This window comes from Calliphora vicina, chromosome 2 (genome assembly GCF_958450345.1).
Source record: "Calliphora vicina chromosome 2, idCalVici1.1, whole genome shotgun sequence".
Lineage (NCBI taxonomy): Eukaryota > Metazoa > Arthropoda > Insecta > Diptera > Calliphoridae > Calliphora > Calliphora vicina.
Genome location: NC_088781.1, coordinates 57,923,928 through 57,944,434, shown reverse-complemented (window position 1 = coordinate 57,944,434; position 20,507 = coordinate 57,923,928). Strand labels below are relative to the sequence as shown.

General features: G+C 31.2%; 1 protein-coding gene across 1 annotated transcript in view; it reads right to left on the bottom strand.

Moving 5' to 3' along the window:
- Myo28B1 (Myosin 28B1) overlaps positions 1-20,507 on the bottom strand; it is a 44,923-nt gene that overhangs the window by 1,449 nt on the left and 22,967 nt on the right. Inside the window, exons 5-10 of the mRNA XM_065502229.1 lie at positions 18,586-19,443; positions 9,699-9,899; positions 5,730-6,103; positions 5,060-5,666; positions 4,889-4,999; positions 49-1,062 (exon numbers count right to left, since the gene is read on the bottom strand). Coding sequence (XP_065358301.1) covers positions 49-1,062; positions 4,889-4,999; positions 5,060-5,666; positions 5,730-6,103; positions 9,699-9,899; positions 18,586-19,443 — 3,165 coding nt within the window. The remainder of the gene's footprint in view (positions 1-48; positions 1,063-4,888; positions 5,000-5,059; positions 5,667-5,729; positions 6,104-9,698; positions 9,900-18,585; positions 19,444-20,507) is intronic.

Sequence of the window (20,507 nt, the reverse complement as noted above, 5' to 3'; positions counted from 1 at the left end):
TGTTGTTAAAAAAATGTAAAAAAAAACTAGAATTTTAAGTTGATTCACCTTTAATATATTCTGAAACATTATGACTGCCAATTCAAATAGTTCTACTTCATGCTGTAGTTGTTTAAGTAGAGGAGCCTTTAGCAAATTACGAGAATGACGCCATAGTTCATCACTATCGGAACGTATACTATGCAGGCCATTCGTAGAGCCTCTCCGAGCACTCAAATTGCTTCTAAAATGTTCCTCTGCAAATTTCTTCAAATTATGCATTTTCTTTCTCTGTATGGTATTATATTTAGATCTCATTGGTTTTGTGGGTGCTTCAGTACTTAAATCTTTATAGATTTTTATGATCTTCTCTGATGGCTTTGCAAGACAAGCCAACACTGTTACTGCCTTTCCCGGGAACTCTCCCTTTTCATTATTACAAATACCCTTAAACCACTGCTGATTAGTTGCCTCCATTATATGAGAGCCCGTGACACCATTGTCCAATTGCAGAAGATCTCCTCGCAGTAAAAACAAACATTGTTTTGATTCCAACAAACTATCATCGGGTTTAAAATCTTCCATAGCCATAACATATTTCGATCTCACTTTAATATTTTCACACATAAACTCTATCAATTCCTGGACATCCTTAGCTTCGTAACATTTGAAAGTGAAATTTTCCTTTTGCACCGTATCAACATGTAAAATATCTATGTTAGAGTTTGGATCTATTTCCGAGTAAATTTTTGATATTTCGGCATAAGTAAGTTCAGCCAAAACCTGTTCCATTTCATCCACAAAGTAAACGCCATTAGAGTTGATCGCTATTACTATTTGGTCGGATAAAAGTTTGGGACCTGAGGTACGTACTGCTTCGATAAATCGTGAAAACATCATGGGCCAGGTCAAATGGGCATATAGACAAATATCTTCTTTGGCTGTTTGTCTAGGAGTACGTTGTTTTACATAGTCATTTTTACTATATGTTTCACGTATTAGAGATTCCCAGGATTTGAAGGCTTTTTCTCCAGAAATTAATAAATCCTTGGGCACATAGTCCGGTATGCATTTGCGAAGGATCTACAAATATAAAATAGTAATGATTTGCAATTCTGAAATAATAAAGGTAACACATTCTTCACAAATTCTAAAAAATAGTTCGCGTATTTTATAAGACATCACAAACAAATTGATCTTGGGTTTTCCGATTTTATCATATTCTGTAGACTCACACTCTTTGAGTTGGCCATTTTCATTATAATTTTCTTTTAAAATCGCAGTTTTAAAATTAAAAAAGTAAGAAAGTATGGTCGGTCAAGCCCGACCATATAATACCCTACACCAAGTAAATGAGTAAACATATTTTTCTTTTAAAATATCAATAATTTATATTCGTGAGTGATTTTCGGAAGTGGGCCTTATATGGGAGCTATGACCAATTATGGACCGATCACCATGAAATTAGGTCGTGTAATTTATGTCTATATGAAAGTTAATTATGTTGAATTTTGTGTGTATACCAACATTTTTAAGCGATTTATGCATGTTAAAGTGATTTTCGGAAGCGGGTCTATATGGGAGCTATGACTAATTATGGACCGATCGTAACAAAATTTGGTGACATGAATTTTGTGTATATAAAACTTATTTGGAGCGGAATTTGTGTAGATACATAGATAAATTAAATATTTATGACCCATAAAGTCCAATTTCGAGGGGACATTTGTATGGGGGCTAGGTGAAATAATGGACCGATTTCAGCCAGTTTCAATAGGCTTGGTCCTTGGGCCGAAAAAGTAATATGTACCAAATTTTATTGAAATATCTTCAAAATTGCGACCTGTACTCTGCACACAAGGTTTACATGGACAGCCAACCAACCAGACGGACGGACGGATGTCCGATTCACTCAGAAAGTGATTCTAAGTCGATCGGTATACTTTAAGGTGGGTGTTAGACTAATATTTTTGGGCACAAACGCATAATACCCTGCCCACTATGGTGGTGTAGGGTATAAATATAACAAGTAAGAGAGCTATATTCGGCTGTGCCGAATCTTATATACTCATCACCAAATTATACTTTAAAATACAAATTTTAAATATGTATAACAATTTTTTTTTCAATTTATTACTGAAAAAAATTTATGCCAAAAAAAAATTTTTTTGTTAAAAAAAATTCTTGTCTAAAAATATTTTTCCTGATTTTGACCCATTGTAGGTCCAACTTACTATAGCCTTACATACATCGTTGCAATGGACTTTGAAATATCTATCATTAGATATCCATATTGCCTATATTACTGACTTAGTAATCCAGATATAGATAAAAAATATTCCAAAAATCGAGGTTGTCCCGGTTTTATATCTCTGGGCCCATTTTCTCGATTTTAAATATCAGGCGAGCCGAAAGAATTCCCGATATATTGATGTATCTATCAATTATGTTTGTAAGTTAATTGGGGGCTACGGAAAGTAGATTTCATCAACATACAGACGGACAGAAGGACATGACTATATCGACTTCGCTATCTATAACGATCCAGAATATATATACCTTGTGGGGCCGCAAATGTAAAATGTAGAAATTACAAACGGAATGACAAACTTTGCCACTCATGATGAAGGTTATAAAACCTGTCGTCGGAGGTATTTAATAGGTATCTGCAAGATAATATTATCCATCTGATATTTCTGTTATTTATACAACTGTATAAGCAGATGGATTACCGAGTTCATCGTCATCTTGTATACAAAATATTAGTAGATGTAAGATTATATCCCATTAAAATAATGTAGAATGAAGCCATTCTGTGCTCCTTTTGTAGTAGTATTTATTAGATATAGGTCACAAACCGGTGACCACCAAGTAGATATAAGTTCCGAGATCTTCTGCAATTAATATGATGTAATAAATCCAAATATAATTACAATTCCTATTCGGCATACAAATATTTAATACCCTTATTAGATACATGGCTACCAAAAGTGAATTAGCTGGAAATACAGATGATTAACAGATACTCATGGATCTAATCTAATTTAAGTCATTTAGTCTAGTCTCAGCATCTTTAATAGCTTTTAAATATTTCGCTGAGGGTTTTTCGAATTTTGGAACTTAATTTATGTTCTCAATAAATGAGCATATATACATATTTCAGATCAGATCATCTCTTGACGATTTAGGTTAAATCGTGATCATCATGATCTCAGAAAGTAATGTTCTTTAAAACAACATTAATTAATGTTCTTTAAAACAAATAGGATACGAAAGACCAACATGATGCTCTTCAGGTTAGAAGTATTGTACAAAAAGAAAGTCCTGTGGTGATAAGAGTTTCTCGATTGCGAATGATCCTATTAAAATTACCAACCATCCAGTTTTATATACTTAAAAAAGGGTAAGTGATTTACAAATGGCCAGTAGAATGTTCATAGATACCCACTTTACAGAACAATTGCCATTAAAAAGCACGCATATTAGATGTCATCTGTAAAGAAGACAAATTAAATTGTTCCATCTAGAGTTTTAATCCCTATATGTCACCAGACCGGATGGCGTAATACCGGCTTATCTACAGAATATCGTAGGTCTGGTTACTGATTGCAATCCATCATTCTTGTATTTTATGGTTGATGGACTGAGTGGAATCTGACATTCGTTCAAACAATAGGGAAAGCGTCACATACCTAGCGTTTTGGCTAATAATATTTTCATAATTCTTGCTCAAAACATCGGAATGAATCATTGACCCTTACATACGAATATCTGTGGGAAAAATTATTATCAACCTCTCATAACGCGATTATTGGTTCATATATGTATGAGAACGTCTTCGATCTCAAGACTGGTCAAAAGAAATGGTGGCTATAGAATTTTAAATTTGGCTATAAATTTTCTGCTCAGGAAATTTGATTCCGTGAACTATAAAAATGTTGCCCATGCTGATGATATTTTAAAATGATATTGCAAAAAAACTGGATGCTGCACTAAAATAGTTTTCGATAGAGCATCAACAGTTGACTGTGTGTAAATCCAAGAAAAACTGGTCCTGTCGGAATATATGGTCAATTCACAAGGTCTCTTATCAGTCGTATTGTCATAATGTCCTAATATATCACGACTCGGCGGGTCGGCATAACCGACTGTTAGGCATTCGGCGCAGGTCTCTGCTGGTTGGTTACGATAACACAATAAACATAGCATACAGAGTGGTATTGTTTTAGGACATTTTTTGCTTGAAAAGCTATAAAAACCATTGTGAAATATTAGGACATTATGACAATATGACATGATAAGAGACCTTGTGAATTGACCAATAATGTTCCTTCTTTCCTGGTGCTTCGATTGAACGGTTTGAAAGAGTATTTTCTGACATTGCGGAAATACTGGGCATTATTTTAGACAATAAACTGTCCTGGAAATCCAACATTCTGACAAAAATATCAAGAGCTATGATAGCAATATAAATATAGACCAATACTATTTCATAGGGTATTTGTGTGGTGGAAACAAAGTTCCAAAGAATTAATTATTAATTTCATTTACAAAATCAAATTAAATTGTATCTTTAAACCATTACGTTAATGAAATCATTACGAATTAATACGTAGGTTTAATTCATTTGTACTTCAAATGTATTGAATTCATTCATTTGAGAAGTCATTATTTATACAATTAATTTCATATTGAATCATTAAAATTTTTTTTACTTCAAATCCATTACAAAATAGCTTTAAAAATGTGTCAATTACAAAAAAACGATTAACTAATTTTTTTCAATTCATTTTTTGAATGGTAAAGAGCAAATCAATTGAATTAATTAATTCAAAGTTTACTATATCGACCCACCCATGTACATGGACTTAATTCTAAATTCCCCAAATTATTTGTATTAATTACTTACTTCATCTTGTATTTCCCCCCCATGTTCCGCATAATATTGTAAAGCACAAATCATGGCCACATCTTTCTCCGTACGACAGCGATATTCACCATAATTGAGACCTCGACAAATCTGTAAATAAAATAAATTAATTAAAATAACTCCATAAAATGATCAACTTCATCATTTAACCTGTTTATAAATCAAATGCGTAGCCAATTGATCTTTACTTGGATCATACCAAGTGCTAAACATTTCCTTGCGCAAATACATTTTCCAGGGAGCCTTGCGTTCATTGTAGCCCTGTTCTTTGGCATATTGTTCACAATTCGAAATGGCATCCATAATATGCTCGCTGCCATTGCCCAAAGACATGATTTTATCATAAATCGATATGACCAAAGAGAAGCCAAAATAATCAATTAAACCCATATTTTCGCATAACTGTTGTACGGCTTCTTTGGCTGTGGAACCGGAATCAATTTGTAGTTTCTTTGTGGCGCCATCCATTAAAAGAATTTCCAAAGTTATGGGCGATTTATTGCGTGTCGACTGCAATTCCAACCAGGAGGGTGGTTGAGTGCGTGAACCATTCTTGAGAGTTCGATTTAAACGATTTTCACAATAGGAACCATACAGTTCAGGGCCATGTTGCAGAAAACATCTTAAGTAGGGTTCAAAACGTGCACTGGGTGGAAAGCAACCAATGCAGAGCGATAGTAAAATCCAACCTTTGGCAAATGAGGTGCGATAGGGATTGTTGCTTAATTGTTTGCAAATTTGGGATAAAATTTCGTCTCTAAAAATAAATACATATGTTTAAATTATTATATTTTTGGAATATTGTTGATATTTAACTTACCTTAAATTGGGCTTTAGTAGGCCATGTCCTATTATGAAATGCAATTTGTCTAAATTACTCATTCTTGTATTTAATACTTGTTGGTAGTACTCAATTTCATCTGTATTATCCAAGGCCTGGCGCAAAATATCCGGTAACTTTGTTTTTCTTTTTAAAGTTTTGCGTATTAGTTTTCTTTGCTGATCCATCTCTCCCATGGCTGCTAAGGCTTCCTGGAATTCTTTGCTCTGTACTGTTGAACGTGATAAAGTTTGCGTTAATCTTTGCATAACACTGGACTTGACTGTGCCAAATTTGTGTACATCATCTTCTTCCTCAGCATATTTGGCTTCAGCCATGTCACCCATGAAACGAAGTATTATTATCCATATAGACTAAAAGTAGAATGATAAAAAAATATGTGTTAATATACAGATACTATATCCTTTAAAATATACTCTTATTGACTGTAGATATAAATAACAAAGAACACATTTTGAAAGAAATGGTCTCCTATTCTACTGACAAAATCTGATATGTTGCCACAATGTCGCTAGAACAACATAGAATACTTCCAAACTAATTGTCGTGATGCGACTATCAAATTAATTGTTTACAAATCCATGATGCTGTTCTGAAAGTCAGTGTGGTGTAGTTATACAATTAGTTAAGCTGATTTATTTTAAATTCAACAAGTATGTATGTCTAATGGCTAAATATCACCATATTAATATTTCTATATAGTTTATTGAACTTCAAACTGAATATTATGGGACAATTGAAAATAGGTCGTTTGCAACTCCTGTAAGAGAGTCATGAATAGAAGCTCTTAAGGTCGTTCTCTGGGTTTACACTAGGGTTCCTAATTTCCTGCACGTTTTTCTTTCCCGGGAGGAAAGAAATTTGTTTTCGAATAAAGTATAAAATAAATGTTGGTCCAGCATAGGGTTTCTAATTTAATAGTGGCATTTTATCGGTATTGTCACAGTCGTAGATTTAATCAGTATAAAATCCATAAATTCTTTGTCTAATTAAACAACTTAAGAATTTCGACTATGTTAAATCTATAAAACATGCGTAGATAGTGACATTTTTCATATCTGATTGTAGATAAATAAATTTGAACCACTATTATTGTTATTACTTTCTCTAAACATGAATAATATTCATTGCATATCCCTAAAAGTTAGGCATCTTAATAATTCCTTTAACCCTCTAACCGACAAGGCTGCCTTTAGGCGGGGTATGTTAAATGTATGTAATGCTGCTTTATTCACTTATTTTTCCCGTGATAACGGTAAATATGTGTAAAGAAACAAACAATATACTTATTGTGATAAATATGAACGTGCACTTGGCTTTTGTTTTTTTTATTCCAACGTATTTCAAAATAAAATTGGCCGGTTAGAGGGTTAAGAGTATAAACTTTGAATTAGATTCATTCTTAATAACCAAATTTTTCTACTGTGGCTTAAGTTGAGTGAAAAAAAAAATCAGTTATTTCAACCGTAATACTTCTTTGCCAACTGACTACCTGTTGCTAGAACCGAAAAAATCTATGGATATAATGAAATGATTCAATTAGCAAGAAAACTTATGAAGAAATTCCCGAAAATTCACGACAAACATTTCCCGAAAATTATCAAAAACATATTCCCGGGAAATTTTTCCCGCGTTGGAAACCTAGTTTACACCGAGGTCAAGTACATTTTAGGTATTGGCTTATCGTTAGTTAGCTTTGTAGAAAAAGTTGCATCGAAAAAGCTGTATACGTTAAAGAGAATGATCTCATTTTGTGTAATTGTTGTCAAACGTACTACTTTCAGAGATGTACATGGACGACAACTGGATTTAACACAAGAACACTTTGGCTATCCGCCTGTAGTTCTGTAGTTGTGGACTGGTTGGGACCGAACCTTCTTCCCACAACTTCCCCAGTTCAGAAGTAATTACAAAAAATGATAATTTGTATCATGATCATAACTCTGAGTCACAGCACAGTGGTAAATTCCTGCCAAAAAGGTTTTTTTTTGTTTTTTAATTTTTATAAAATTTTTGATGGTAAATTTTTCTTAACGCTTCAGAATATAAAGTATCATTATTATTTTGGCTAACTATGTGGTTATTTATAGTGCTAAGAATACCGGAAAACATCGATCACTCTCTTATCAATTTTAATAAAAAATTCAAACTGGCTGCCCAACATGCTAACCAAAAGGAAAGCGTTTGAGGATAGAAATATTGTTCTGCTCTCTGCATAGTTATGCTCTGATGCTTATTTTGATTTCTATACAAATTTTGGTTTTTCATAACACCTTTTTAACATCTGAAACAAATCTTGTCTTTCTGTAAAAATAGAAATAACTAATATAGAATGAAATATAAATATATTGTGTGTATGACTTAAAAAAGTGGAATTTTTTTCAAATATTTAACTTTTATTTTGAAACATTTGTACAAATATTATTCAAAGTATTGGCCATTGTTAGCTATGATCTTTTCACATCTTCTTGGCAACATATGGATTCCGATCCCAAATAACTGCTCATCGTTTGAGGCCAAGAACGAATCAAGCCACTATCGGATACTCTGTTCCAAAGTGAAGCATATCCCAGAGAGCGTGTTCTACATCGATCGAAACAAATAGTAGTCGGACCGGGCACGGTATGGACTATAAAGTGGTTGAGGCAAAATTTTCCAACCACTTCATTCAAAATACTTTTAACAGGTATTGTAACATGTGGCCGAACGTTGTCATGATGGAATATTACGTTTTCATGTCGGGCCGAATATTCTGGGAGTTTTTTCGGTCAATGCTCGCTTCAAACGAATCAGTTGTGTTCGGTACAGGTTCCCTGTGATGATCTGCCTAGATTTCAGCAACTCATATTAGATATGATCCTTTTGCTCCCAACAATTACCTTATCGCCATTGATATTTGACTTTGGTGTCGATTAGGCTGGTTGGGCGGACTTCACATACGATCTCTTACGCTTCGGGTTATCGTAATGGATCCATTTTTCATTGCAAGTAATGATTTGGTGTAAAAATTATTTTCTTTATAGCGTTCAAGCATCATTTCGGACATTCAAAATGGTCTTTAAATTTATCACGGCTTCAATTCGTATGGTACCCAATTTTCTAGCATTTTGTTAAATCCATCTCTTAATGATTTTGCTAACTCTTGTTGAGTTTAACAACAATTTTCATGGAGAAATGCCTCCAATTCTTGGTCTTCCGAGTCAAAAATCGCCACTTTTGAACGACACAAAACATCTTTTGCAAGTTGAAACCGATGGAAAATATTCACAACAATCTTTGGTGAGCAATCGATGTGCTTCAGTGGCACTTTTTTCAAATTAAAGATGCAAAGCAAAACTTCCCACATAAGACGCTTTGTTGGTACAAAATTCGACATTTTCGAAGCAAAAAAAAAACTTTATTGATTACACTATAATATTCAATAACTAAGTGAGAATAAATGACAGATATGTACCCTTCAAAATGACATATAAGTTATTAAAAACAAAAACCGCGATCAAAAGATACTTCATCTACTGTAAATCCCGATTTTTTTTGTTATCCTCCTGAAGTTCAGTTGTTATACCCGATGAACCAATTAAGGCACCAGTTCTTTTTCAGTTTACTTCCTTCCCTCTACGTAATCACCAATATTGAAAACAAAAACCCCTCATTTAATCTTCTATCACTTTTAGCGCTTTCTTCTGAAATGCATTGACACTTCAGCATGAGTCAATCCAAGTAGTTATCTGACAGTTCACTACATATTAGACAGTTGATAATTCGATTCACTGGAAATCGAAACATAAGGCAATAGAAAAATAAACAATCTAGCTGAAGTATATAAATACTTAGTCGAAAGTACTTATTAAACTAGAAATCAATATGTATTTTGGAGTGTCTTCAAGTGTATGACTGCGATAATTTAAAAACAATTTAAAATATATGATTCACTATAAACGCACTTACCTGAGCGGCTATTTCATCTAATGGCAAATCATGATCCAGCAAAGACTTTTTCAATGGCCTCTTACTGTATTGGCCAGTAACTCCCGAATTGAAGTAGGTGGCAGCAAATTTAGCAAAACTATATTCGGAGGCATCAATATTGGGTACTCGGGATTTGGGTAGGCGAATGGTGCCACCAGTTGTAATGGATTTTTTGGAGGGCTAAGGGAAATTAAAAATTTAATAGATCATTAATATAATTTTTAAAAGCATTTAATTATTTTGATAATCTACATAATGACTGATTGTTTTTAGATATTCAAATTATACATAATGTCAGGCCATTGACTCATAACTCTTTCTAAATTTAAACCTCTTGTTGCAATACTCTGTTACACCTTCTCAAACTAATGTTTTAAATGCATTTCAATTGACTTTGCCAGCCAATAATCGTTCATTATAAAAACATTTTTCGATCATAAACACTTCACTCTTTTCTTGATTACTATTGTTTCAGTCAGTTATTATTATTTGTTGTTATTTTGGCATTAATGATTTTTTTTTTGGAAATTTCAGCGGTAGTTTAACAACAGATTGTAAATTATTTGGTTCGAAAAAAAGAACTGAAAAAAATTCAGTCATCTGATAAGAAAAAATTTAAGTAGAGGCAATAAATTTTGTTTTTTAAATGTAGTTATGAAGGTATGTAAGTATGTACCTGTACTCTAGGCATTATAAAGTCAAAAGAAGCCATGAAGGTATAAATAAATTAATACTCTCTCGGTTGGTAGAATAAATTATTAATAAATAATAAATGTGTTATTGGTATGAATGTGTGAATTAATGAACGATGATAAGTAAACATGTTATAAACAAAATATGAACAAAAAAGTTGAGTCTTATTATTTAGTTCAAATTGATAAGTTAATATTTGTGTTTCTTAGTGAATTTTACTAAATATCGAGGTTTAATGTTTGAATTTTTTAAATATTTTTGTCAGTCAAATAGGAAAAGTCGTTGGAGAGGTTGGTAGCAAAAGTAGTAGCAGTAGCAAAATTGATTTCAATGTAAGTAGCTCCCTACAAAAGGAGTAATTAGTAATAAGCAATAAATAAAAAATAAAAGAACCTGGATAAAGTAATTTTATTTAAATATTTTTGAAGAATGGGTAAGTAATGTAGAATATGCAGCGCAAGTTTAAATATGCACAAACAAATTTAAAATAAGCAAGGAAAATATTTCAAAAATAGTGGAAAATATGAACAGCAATACGAAAAAAAATGCATGGATATGCATAGGAAAAATACAATATCAAGCTTTCAATAAATTTTTTTGGTAATAAACAATTTAGTTACAAAGAACAATTCAAGTTTTTTCAGTTTTCAGAAAAATGTTTAGAATTTGCTTCAAAATCACTAGTTATAGAACTTCTGTAACCGGAACCACTTCACATTCTTTGATAACAACCAAAGAACTTGGAACTACTTTTAGAACTAGTTCTGAAGAACAATGTTGAGATTCTTAAGAAATTTTTTCTATAGAATTTGATAGGTACTAGTTATTTAGAATTAGTTTAACATTGGTTCTAGAGTACAAACTAGTCCTAAAGAACCATTAAAAAATCTTTGAATTTTGGAAAAAATAAATTTTATTTGTCAAAAAAAATTTAAGAAAAATAAAAAATGTTGTTTTTAATAAGGATGAACAAATAGCGTCAATTCAACATTTTTCAATTTTCACTTTTTGCAAGAAATCGATGTGCAGTGGTCATATCTACCCACTGTAAAAATCTGCTATCATTTTCTCTACTCTTACGCCAAAAAATACAGTTGTATACGTACAGTTGTTTCATAGTAATGTATTGAAAAATAGTTTTTTGCTTCTACTGAACATTTTAAAATTTTGAGTTGACGCTCTTTAGAGGAACCAGTGCGATATGTATGATGGATTTGGATGGAAAAACAACCGAAATATTGTGTTCATTGAAAAAAAAATTTACATTGCTTAATTTATAAAAGCTAATAAAAGCTAATGCAACAAACGTTGAATAGATCCAATGATCGATAGGCGTTTTCTTTGAAATCTAAAAATTCCTTAACTGGTTGCCAGAACTAGTTCCAAGTATGACAGTTTCGAATAAAATAGGGACCGTAATAACGGTTATCCAGAAAATTTAAACTCAAAAACTTTCCATGTTAGAGTCAACGGAGACCTATGTATACTGTATAGATTAGTATTGAATTGCTCAGAATCTATAATGATATTAAAAAAGCGGTCTCAATTACACAGTTAATAGTTATTTTTCAACTAAAAAATAAAAGTTCGGTTGAAACTCTTAAAAAAAAATTAAATTAGACGTCGTAAAATAAAACTCATTGGAGAGTATTATTTTTTAAGTCATAAAATAAAACTCACTTGAGGAGCTTTATTTTTCCCGTCATAAAATAAAACTCTTTTGAATAGTTTTACTTTTCCTTTGAGGAGTTTTATTTTTCCCAGTAGAAAATAAAACTAATTTCGTTTATTTTCTTTCTTTCTTAATTTACTTTATTGAATCTATCTTATAGTAATTTATTTGATAAAAAAACAACAATGAATTAGTAATGGGAATCAAACACTATGAATTTAATTTCTCACTTTTTTTTTAATTTAATGACGATTTATGCAATTGTAATGCAAGATTCTTTACAAATTGTAATGATCTGACCAGCGGCAAGCTTTAGGTGTCAATTTATATCATATGAGTTTTATTTTATGACGGAAAAATAAAACTCCTCAAATGAGTTTTAGTTTGTAACGGAAAATTAAAACACTCTTTTCAAGAGTTTCATTCGAACTATTATTTTTATGTTGAAAATAACTGTTTTACATGGATTTTTATTTTTAAAGGCACAAAATAACTGATATAAAATAACTTTTTTGATATCAATTATAACCGAACTAGTTCTAGAACCAGTCTTAATAAGGTTTGTTAGCTATATATATCGCTTCCGAGGCTTACAATTTCAAGCAAAGTTCATTGATTTGAAATTGTGCTTCTAGAACCGTTCCAAGGAATGGGTAATCCCTTCGTAACGATTCCATAGAACTTGTTCCAAAGGTGACAAATTTTAACAAAAATCATTAGCCGAACTAGTTGTGGAACTAATATAATTTTTCCTGGGATATTAAAATCCGTTTCCGTTAGGTTGACCAATATCTTTTTATTTGTTGTTTTTTTATTCGGTTTCACATTAGTCACTAATCCGTATTACTTTCTGCTGCTACAATCAAAATTCTACAATCCAATCACTGAATTGACAACAAATTCGCTTGTCACTTCAAATTTTTGGTAAAAATTTTGATTTGTTTTTTTCTGGTTCGAAATAGAAATATGGTTCGAATTTTATTGTAAAAAACTGTTAAATTTGTAAAATATTTGTTTATTTATACACAATTTTAAAATTGAAATAATGTCATTCGGAAAGCTTTTACTTTTACAACACAATTTTCATTTTTTGAAACCTTCAAAACAGAAATATTTGTTTTTTTGTTTGCAGAAAATGTCGTAAACTCGAATGATCGGAAAAAATCGAATGTTATTCAAAAAGTCGATTCAAGTGGATTAGTTGTAAAAACTTTAAAAAAATCGTTTTTCTCATCAATAAATATGGCAACATTAAATTGGGATAAAAATCGAAAAGTCAACGATTAAAAATATATATAAAAGTCGACCACTGGACTTTTAAAAAATCGAAAATGCGTCTTTTTGCTTCAATTATATACATATTTTTCTAGAATTATGCTCTAATAATTCAAATATTCTAAAATCTAAAAAAGTCGATAAAACGACTTTTTGTTATCCTAGAACTTTGCTCTAATGATTAGAAATGATTTTGAACCTGTACAAAATAAATAAACCACACTAAAATGGAAAAGTTGTCTGATAATGAGTGTTTTCTAGAATTATTACTCATTTGTATAAGTTTACTATGTATTACTTAATCATTTGGAAATACTTTTTTATTTAGGGTTTAAACCATAGAGAACATAGAGGGGAAACTAGAAAAAAACTCAAACAAAAAAATTACTCAAAATAATCACACATAAGAGTGTTGTTTTTGTTTTCACATAGTTTTTTCTCCTAATAAATTCTCACCACTTAGGTTTTTGACAACTCAGTTAGGTCTTTGACAGCAGAGTTTCCGCTCTATGTATATTCTCTATGGTTTAAACTTCAAAGAAATTTAATAATATTATGAAATTTAAAATTGTTCAAGTAATTATAAATTAGATAATGAAAATATTTTAATACTACAATAACTTTTTATTAATGTTAAATAAATATTATACAAACAAAAAAATCAAATTACAGGCTGCCAAAAGGTGCGTTTATGTTTATACAATTACTTTGGATATGAATGGAAACATTTTAGAATAAACCAAATAAAGAAATAGTAAAGTTATATCTATTTAGGCAATAAATCATTATTTGCACTTACTGATAATGTTTCTAGTGATGTTTATAACAATTTCATGAAAATTAATTATTCAAATAAAAAAACTAACTATTTTCCACACAGAACAAACTATATTTCAATTCAAACATTTATCACATATAGAACTGGTTTCAATTATTTCATAATTGAATCAAGTATTCATGTGCTCATGTTCGCTATAGAAAAACATCACATTAATGTGCTGTTTTTCTTCATATAAATGGTTGTCACAAACATATATATGTTTACTGTAACCATATATATGGTTGAGACAATCATGTGAATCGTAAGTTAACCATATTATGGTTACCACAATCATGTAAATGGTTACTATGACTATAATATTGTTAAAAAACTTGTAACAATATTGAAATGATTACAGTAACCATGTCCAACTATATTTTTTCTCTGCGTGTATAGAGTAAGTATATGATGAATTCCATAAGACATCACAAACAAATTGACCTTTGGTCTTCCAATTTTGTGCAAACATGTCTTAAATTTGCCGCTATTTGAGCTGTAAAATGTTGCCAACCTAAAAAAACAGTTTGATGCTAACAGTTAGCTTCGAATATTTCAAAGCAATATCGTTCTAACCGATTTCTTTGTAAATCGTCAAAATTACCGCATTTAGATTTAGTCAACCCACATGTGATTGTCGAAAAACTAAATCATCCTCAAAATGTCACTGTTTGATGCGGATTTTGTACTCGAGTCATCATTGAGCCAGCAAAAACTTGGAAGTCATTTCCAGATGTGCTATTTAATACATAATCCTATTTATTATGTGTATTTTATGATTTAATAACAAATTACATTGAATGAAAAAAATGTGTTCTCGTCTATTTTATTAAAATTTTGGACACCCTTTGTATTCTTGTTTTTTAAGCCTTCAGATATCTTACGGATAAACATGTGGTACAGCTTACTGAAGATTTGGCTTGGCTTTAAATTTGAAAATATTGCTGCTATATCTCGGCTCCTTACATCACAATATACATATGGAGAATTTCACGTGAAGTGAACCAACTTTTAAAATCGATGTCTTCCGATCGGGATGAAATTTCAAGATATACAATTTTTGATTTTTTTTTTGCCAAAATCGATTTTATTCCAAAAGGAGCCCTTTTTAATATTTTTGTTTGCTCAAAAGAAGCTTAGGTCTATTCCTTTAAGAGCTTTTTGGTCTCTTAGTGAGATGCGAGTGGGATAGTATCAAAATAAATGTTTTAACAAAAAAATTGTATGTCATGAGTTATATAATATTTATTTTGATAGATATTCCACTCTCATCCCACTAAGAGACCAGAAAGCTCTTTTGAGCAAAAAAAAAAAAAAATTAAAAAGGGCCCATTTTAGAAAAAAATTGATTTTGCCCAAAAAAAATCAAAAATTGTATATCTTGAGTTACAAAACATTTATATTGCTATATATCTTAAGGAAAATATCTAAGCTTTTTTTTGAGCAAAAAAAATGCATGTTTTGAGTAACAAAACCTTTATTTTGCTAGATATCGAACTTGCATCCCACTAAGCGACCAAATATATCTTAAAGGAAAATATCTAAGCTTTATTTTAAGAGAAAAAACGGTCCATTAAAAAAAAGTCAAAACTGTTTTTGATTTCGGGAAAAAAATATTTCAAATTTTGTATTTTTTTTTAAATATTTTTTTTCTTCGAAATATTGGAGAAATAGCTATCTAAACTATTTGGGAAACATTTTGCTAAGAACAATAGGTATTAAGTTACATGGATGAGAAATATCACATATTTGGCCCAAATGTCAAATAACTTGACGTAAAATCCCCCATATATAATAATGAAATAAATTTCAAAGACATCTTAAAATATGGGTCAACAATGGGCTGATACCAATGTGTCAATGTTATTTTTCATTTCAAAACACAAACGAAATATAGGTATGCCTCCATTTACGCGGTTTGTTGGGCCCAAAAAACTAGCGTGTAAATCAAATTCGCGTAAAACGAGGTTCTATTTAAAACGAAATGCTTTTGTCGGACCAGTAATTTTTTATTTCGCGTAAAACAATACATCAGTCACATAACAAAAAATAAATTGGGACCTAAAAATCGCGTTAAATAGAAAACACATATGTACATACATATCTTCACCTTAAATGAAAGCGGACGTAACTACACAAAAAAAAAACATTCCCACGACAGCTCGGGTCATTCCGGTGCATGTTCTACGAACTCGGAAGGGCTGTCAACTCAGCAAACACTGCTGCTACAACAACAATACACAAAAATTCAAAATCGAGTTTTTGATTGATTGAACAATTGCCAAGAATACTCTATTATTATTGATTTTATAACGTATCCTGCAAAAACAATAAAAATGTAGTTACGTCCGTTTTCATTTAAGGCGACGATATGTACTTTAAGTAAACTTATTTTATTTGTACTTTTAAAAACATACTTACAACATGCCTTTATTGTTAAAGGTAACTTTAAGCAATAGAAAAAGGTACCCTTAAAGTTAACTTTAACTATAAAGGCAAGTTGTAATAATGGCCCTTAAAACAAAAGTAAAATAAAAAAGCTCAACTAAAAAAAAATATTTCTTATCGAAAATTAAGGAAAAAATATCAATTAAAAAAACAAAATATTCATATAACAAAAAATTTATAAAAATTAACGATGTTTTCAAAAAAGAAATCTGTTATTCGCTTGTGTTTTTTTCGTTTCTTGTTGTTTGTTGCCGCGTTATATAAAAAGTCGCGTATTTGAAAAAATGGTTGCTAATTTGAGATCGCGTAATATCGAATTCGCGTAAATAAAGTACCGCGTAAATGGAGGCTTATCTGTACAAGCCATCTGAATTTATTTTAAACGATTCAACTATATTTTAATTTCCTCATATATTGCACAAGTTTAGTCACTATTTATTTTGCTGATCAATATTTATTGTGATACATCTCGGTATTACCCATAAATTTAATATCTTATATGTTCAACGCCCAGTACTTTACAGTACTTTAAAGAAGTCAAAGAAAATGGCTTAAGTGATAATTTTTATGTAGCCGAAAATATTACTATAATTAGTTTTTATATAAAAACTCATGTTTACATAGAGAAAACAGATTCGTGATATCAACCGAATTTGTTGCCAATCGCATGATTCTACCTTAGTGACCGAATTTTACAAATGTGGTTACAAAATTTTAAAAGAGGCAACAAAAGTTTGGTGGCTTCAACCGAAATTCTTCTTTGTCAACTGCCTTTCTTCTGATATAAACGAAAAATTCGATATGTGCAACCGAATCATTCGATTGGCAACAATTTCTTTTGCTATCACGAATCTGTTTTCTCTGTGTAGATAATAAGACAGGGCAACAAAATCCAAAAAGGGAGTTTTTTTTTAATTTTTAAGTAAAATTTTGAACTTTTTATAAGTTTCTTCACATAATTAATGAGAACTCAAAGACGGTTAGGCCTTCATAAGAATTTAAATTTAGATAGCCTTTAATCTATCAATATATTGAAAAATTTTACCATTTTTGTACTTAGGTAGCCATGATGCATCAAATATATATGGTGGTTAAACAAGCGTTTTTTTTGCTGTTGACCTGTGTAACTAAATTAAATAAATATTTGTCCCTTAACCAACTAAATACCAATCAAATAATACTTGAGCCAAGCACACAAAATGCTCCCAAAACCATGTAAAAACTAAAATATAAAAGAAACAATTAAAATGCATGATTTGAGAAAATAAATAAAAACCACTTCTATATGCAATTAAATGTCATGGACAAAGAAATAAATTTATTTACATAAAAAAAAATTTACAACAATTTTCAACTAGAAAAGAAAAATATAACAGACAAACAACAGGATTAATTAAATTTCACGTAATGATAAAAATAAATATTTGTACAATTTAAAATACATGTTGCTTATCAATAAATTAATTTAAACTAATGGCGGAGAAAGGAACGCTACGCAGCGTAAACGACTACGTCAAATACTTCAATACGTCCATTTTTTTTATTTATTTTACTAGTGGGTTTATGATAAGAAAATCGGTAAAATAAATAATGAGTGAGTGGTTAGATGGGGTGCGGTGGGGATAAAGAGCATGATTTAAAATTATTTCTAATGTAAATATATGCAAAACAGAAATAGAGAAAGAGAGAGCGTAATAATAATAATAATCTAGTTAAGTATGTGGTAGAAATTTAATTAAAACTTAATAATTTCAATTTATTAGTCTTGTGTGAAAGTATGTGTGTATTTACAAACGGGTTTGATTCACATATTTACGGGGCGGAGCCACGGGTGGAGCCGACGATTCATAATAATTTACCGGCCTTGACAACAATTTGCTGGGAATAAATTTATTTTTACGAAATTCTTGTTCAAACATAAGAGATTTTTCTCTAACATTCGGACCAACTGGACCACTTACATCGGCATCATCGAGGAAACCAAACACATCGTCCACCACCTTCTTGGAAGATTCCACATCGATGAAATTGTCTGAATTAAATTCTTCCTGTCTGGCATGTCCATTTGTTTGGATGATGGCTGGTGATGTGGGTGTTGATTTGATTAAAGGATCGATACCTCGTAAACGTTTCTGATAATTCTCTTCGGCATGTTGTTTCCAATTGCGCTCCTTAGCTTTGCGATATTGTTCCTCTTCTTGGCTTCTTATTAGCTTCAACTCTCTCACTTTGGCCAATCGTAATGCATATTTGGCTTTGAATTCCTTTCTCACCAAATAACCTCTGCAATGAGCTTGTAATAGTCTGATACGTGTTCTTAATAAACTAAAGCGATACGTTAACTCTCTCGAAGCTATAGAGGCTGCCAAACGATGGAATCCTTTTTGCATAACCACATAATTCTTACGTTGTTTATGACCACGCCAGGTTGTTTGTATCAGCACAATAGCCTTACGATGTTTCTCCAGGAAACGTTTAAATAATACTTTCCGAAAACCTCTTTGTATGGTTATTATGGACTTGAGTATGACGGCAGAACGTTGTTCTTCCAGGAAAACATCATCGTTGTCTTTTAAGAACACTTTTGTTTTTCCGAATTGATGATCACTTTTGATGGGTAAAATTTTCTGACATATTTCCTGGGCAACTTGTCGGCAATTGATTTTGTCAATGGGTCCCACATTTGGCACCAGCAGGCGATAACGTTCCACAAACTCTTTATATGTGTGTCGTATTGGATAACCAGCTCGTCGTATACGAGCTGTTTCCATCATGCCGGAGTAGCGCAGTTGTCGTATGCAGAGCTCTTTGTCGAATTGCTGAAATTGGAAGAAGTGAAATAATGTATGCGTTAATTGAATGTTAAAGTGGTTTCTATATTAAAGGGAATGTTTAATTTCTACTTCATATGTAATATATAGATTTGTTAAATCTATTTTATATCAAATAGAGTTAAATGTATTAATGTAGATTAAAAATTTACAGTACAATTAATTTCGATAAAAATGGACTCACTTGCTTTTTTGGACTTTCTGACAATGATTAGGACGATATTTTGTATCATAACAAGATTATTTAAAAACAAGTAAGACTGCTTTTTCGGCTGTGTCTAATCTTATATACTACATTTTAGCAAAGTATACTTTAAGATAAAAATTTAATGAGATTTGTTGAACAAAATTGTTGGTAAAATTATTTTTCGCGATTTTCACCCATTGTCGGTCCAAATGTGTATAAGGTTATATAAGTGGTTGGAAAATTTATGAAATATCCATACTGTCTACATTAATGACTTAGTAATCCAGATATACGTAGATCAAAAATCGAGGTAGCCGTGTATTTTTCTTATATCTTAGCCAAATTCTATCTATAAGGGATAAAGCGGCTATATTGATGTACCAATCATGTATGTATGACATTTGGATGTTTTGGAATGTTGATTTCAATCATGTCTACTTTATGGAGTAGGGTGTACAAAAAATGTATTGATAAAAACTTCTTATATTTTAAGTTTAGTAAATCAACTATTGATGTGTACTTTAGGCGGAAGGCTTCATCGTACCATTATGCCATTATGACTTTAATAGTCGGTTGGCTAGCAGTTAAATATCATAATTGTTCGACCATTAAAAATAAGCCTCTTCATGTAGCTTATTTGAGAAATGTGTGTCACAATTTGAGCTTTTTAAACTAGGTACTGCCACTGTACTAAATACTTTAAGATAATGCAGATTGGAAATAAATCTGCCACTTCTAGATGAGGAGTATTCGAGTTTATTATACCCTTCACCATGAATGGCAAGGGTACATATAAGTTTGTCATTCCGTTTGTAATTTCTACATTTTTCATTTGCGACCCCTGGATCGTTCTAGATAGCGAAGT